Source organism: Aedes aegypti, unplaced genomic scaffold (assembly GCF_002204515.2).
Source record: "Aedes aegypti strain LVP_AGWG unplaced genomic scaffold, AaegL5.0 Primary Assembly AGWG_AaegL5_hic_scaff_2091_PBJ_arrow, whole genome shotgun sequence".
Taxonomy (NCBI): domain Eukaryota; kingdom Metazoa; phylum Arthropoda; class Insecta; order Diptera; family Culicidae; genus Aedes; species Aedes aegypti.
This window is the reverse complement of record NW_018735589.1, coordinates 1-4,168: the sequence shown is the minus strand read 5'-3', so window position 1 is coordinate 4,168 and position 4,168 is coordinate 1. Positions and strand designations below refer to the sequence as shown.

General features: G+C 36.4%; 1 protein-coding gene across 1 annotated transcript; it reads right to left on the bottom strand.

Annotated features, from left to right (window-relative positions):
- Window positions 1–3,681: 3,681 nt before the first annotated feature.
- LOC110680930 (uncharacterized protein C9orf78 homolog) lies at window positions 3,682–4,164 on the bottom strand (the record flags this gene model as incomplete). Its single annotated transcript, XM_021856711.1, is given in 2 exon segments — window positions 3,682–3,966; window positions 3,969–4,164. Coding segments are annotated over 2 exon segments (474 nt in total), but the record flags the coding sequence as incomplete, so codon positions are not given.
- Between the last annotated feature and the right edge of the window lie 4 nt (window positions 4,165–4,168).

Here is a 4,168-nt window from a genome sequence, read left to right as displayed (position 1 = left end):
TACTAGTACCGGTAAAACGGGGTAATTTTGATAGTATTTTTAGAAGATCTGATTATTTCAGCATTCTGTTGAAAACATTTTTATTTTATATTTTCAAAACAAGTACTGGCATAATAATTCACGGTTACATTAAGGTGAAGATGAATCGTAGCCAAACCTCAAATTTTCAAGAGCACGGATCTGGAGAACCAAACATCAGTTTAAGCTGAAAACTTAATCGATTAGTCACTCGCTGGTGGTGACCAATCGATTAAGTTTTCAGTTCAAACGGGTGTTCGGTTCTCCACATTTGTGCTCTTGAAAATTTGAGGTTTGGCTTCGATTCATCTTCACCTTAACGCATGCACTGTAACCCGCCAACCCGTCGCGCTTCCCGTTTGTCAGTGAACTCTTAAAAGGAGACCACCCAGCAGTTTGCAGGTTTGTCCTGCCTGAGACCCTTCAAGGGAGGAGTTAATTTTAATGAACTTGGGAAGAAAGCCGACTGGCTGCGTTAAACAAGCCGTTGTACTTCTCGGTAGAGGCTTATTCAGTGATGAACTAGCCAAACGAGTTAAAAATCACTTTAATAAAGGAAAAAAAGAGGCCTAAGGCCATCCATACCACTGAAGTTCCAAATACAAATTTTGGAATCGGAAGAAACCTTAATCACTGGAGCGGGGGTTTCCATCAAGGCCCAGTATGAAAGTCACTCCATTCCAAACTGTCGCCAATTTGAGAATGGTTAAAGGTCGATTTCGGGCCGACTTACCTAGTAAAACTAACTACAGAAACGAAACGAAACGAAAACTACATAAAAATCCCTCACAAGACACTAGGATTCTTATCAACATACTACATCGAACAATTTAACTTGGGAACCATGTGCATCTCAAAGAACGCTTTCAGCTATAAAAACTCCAACACGTAACGCATTATTTGCAACATATATTTACAAAAACGTTCTTCCTTTCTATATGTTTGCCTAAGTCTTAAGTTTCACAACTCTAGCGTGCATTTACTTCTCTCCTAATTCCTACTTCCTTCACTGAAATGAATTTTATTGTAGAAACTACTGAATCCATGGTAAAATTAAGAACTGCACCAACGATTTTCAACCGACTACATTAATCTGTTAACTCTACCAAAACATAGTCAACATCACTACACAAGAAAATTTCTTCTGTTGATTTAACCAGAGTTGTAGTATTTTTGACTAGAAACATTCTTGATTTGAGAAGTTTAGCATCATACTTTTGACCACACTGTGTTGTACGGTGGGTGTCACGGATTGAAATACAATGCTTTGTAGTGGATGCAACTATGGACATAGTCAAATTTACTGCACTGCTCAGTGATTTTCACCAGATTATAGTAAACTTGACAGATTTTTGTAGTCGGTTGAAAATCGTTGGTGCAGTTCTTAATTCTACTATGGATTCGGTAGATTATACAACAAAATTTGTTTGCGTGTTCTCTTAGACGGCGCTTGCCGTGCACGGACTCTTCTCCTGTGTGAGGGTTTTTGGTGGCTACCGGTGTGGTCTTCGATGTATATATATATGAAACATAATATATTGACTCTAACCATGATGTTAACATTACTTTACAAACAAAACTTGATGTTGAAAATGCTCTTGAAACTTTAACAAATTCCTTTGTTGAAGCCGAGAGCATTGCATTTCCAAAAATTTGAATCCGTGATTATAGACGATGATCTTAAACTCTTGATCCGTATTAAAAACGTGAAAAAAAAGGCAATTTCAACACACTCGCGATCCTGCTATGAAAATTATTTGGCAGGATTGGCAGAAAGAAATCTGTTTGCGAGAAAATGTAACGATGTGCAATTACTAACGATAAATTATGTGATTGAGATGCCGTCATTGGTCTTTATTGAAACGTTTTGGTATTTCCTAAGACACCGTCGGAACCTAATCAAAAAACTTTTTTCACAATCAAGAAACAAAAATTTTGAAAATAAAATTTCTCAATTGGACCCTGGCTCTAAGCCCTTTTGGAAGTTATCTAAAATTTTTGAAAAAAACCTCAGAAGCCTATACCGGCATTGAAAGAGGAAAACAAATTATTACTAACTAATTGCGAAAAGCTCAAAAACTTGCTATGCAGTTTGAAAGCGCGCACAATTTTAATTTAGGACTTACTAGTCCAATTGAAAATAAAGTTACTCAGGACTTTGAAAATATCCTCAATCAAGAGAATATTTTCGAAAATTCCTGGAAGACTGATTGGAAGAAGTTAGAACTATTATTTTAAAAAAATCAAAAATATGAAAGCTCCTGGCGATGATGGAATTTTCTACATCCTCATCAAGAAAATTCCAGAAAGTAGCTTATCATTCTTAGTTGATATATTCAACAATTGTTTTCAATTAGCATATTTTCCTGACAAATGGAAAAATTCTAAGGTTGTACCAATTTTAAAACCAGGCAAAAATCCTGCAGAAGCTTCTAGCTATCGTCCAATCAGTTGGCTTTCTTCCATCAGTAAACTTTTTGAAAAGGTCATTTTGAACAGAATGTTGGTCCACATAAACGAAAATTCAATTTTTGCCAATGAACAGTTCGGATTCCGCCATGGACATTCGACCGCTCATCAACTTTTACGTTTAACAAGTTGGATCCGTTCCAACAAATCTGAAGGCTATTCTACTGGTCTTGCTCTTCTAGACATAGAAAAAGCATTCGACAGTGTTTGGCATGAAGGTTTGATTGTAAAATTTAAAAACTTTAATTTTCCAACATACATTGTTAGAATAATTCAAAGTTATCTGTCAAATCGTACACTTCAGGTTAATTATCAGAACTCCAAATCTGAAAGACTTCCTGTAAGAGCTGGTGTTTCCTCAAGGCAGCATTTTGGAACTAATATTATACAATATTTTCACAAATCTTTGTTTGCGAATGACACAGGCCTCTCCGCCAAAGGACGAAGCCTTGTGTCATCTGTAGTCGATTGCAAAAAAGTTTGGATATTTTTTCTTCATACTTGCAAAAATGAAAGATTTCTCCCAATGCTTCCAAAACTCAACTAATAATATTCCCACATAAACCAAAAGCTCTTTATTGGAAACCTTCAAGTAGACATGTTGTCACGATGAGAGGGATTCCAATAAATTGGTCAGATGTAGTTAAGTATCTAGGGCTCATGCTAGATAAGAATTTAACATTAAAAAAACACATTGAGGGCATTCAAGCTCTACAGAGAATTCAAAATAAAATTTGAAAATGATTCTGAGGTTAAGTTAGGTAAAGTAGATTTAAAGTTTTTTTTTCTTATAAGCAGGTGAAATCAACTCACCTGTAAATAATCTGAACTGCTACGGCAAATGAAAAATAATATGTTGTTAATAAAATCTTAAATTTGTTATATCAAATTAGGATGATAGTGTTGTCTAACACAGAACACCTAGATATAAGAAATGAATGTAATGTTTGGAATTAAGTCGAGTCTAGTACCCGACACTGAAGACGGCCTTACAGTTGAGGTCAAATACACGTATCTGCCAAAGGATACAAACTCTAGTGGAATTAAATGGTATAGTACTAAATTCGGTTTTTTCATCTACTTATAGGTATTCTACTAAACAGCTCGAAGATTTATTATCTAATCAAGAAATTAAAAAAAAATCTGAAACTGAATTGTGATATGATCCTATGTAAAAATGACCACAGTAACAAATTAGTATTCAATGGCGCCTGTATTGTTTCTTAAACTTATCGAAATGATAGTCATCGGTTGCCTTCTTCGGAATTTTCTCATCCCCGGACCGATGTTGCTGTACTTCGGCGTAACGGCGCTTTTGCTGCACTGGCTGATCAATCTTGAACCGATTATGCTGCATGAAATTAACCGCCATATTAGAGGGCACAAAATGAGACGGCAGGTCTTTCTTTCTTTGTTGTTCCTGAAGAAATTTGATCTTGGCATCTTCTGTAGCTTCTATGTTCTTGATTTTGGCTTCTATCCGAGATCCACTTCCGGAATGCCACTCAGCATCTGATTGGACAACATTTCTTCGGATCTTTGCGTGGATGTTTGGCTGAGATGCGCAGGTAACGAAAGGAGCGCTGCTTCTTCTGGGCTGAGGTATTTGTGAGATGATTCTGCTTCTGGCTCTTTAGCGGTGTCCTTGGCGACTCCTTTCTTTTTGCTCAATTGTTCTTCG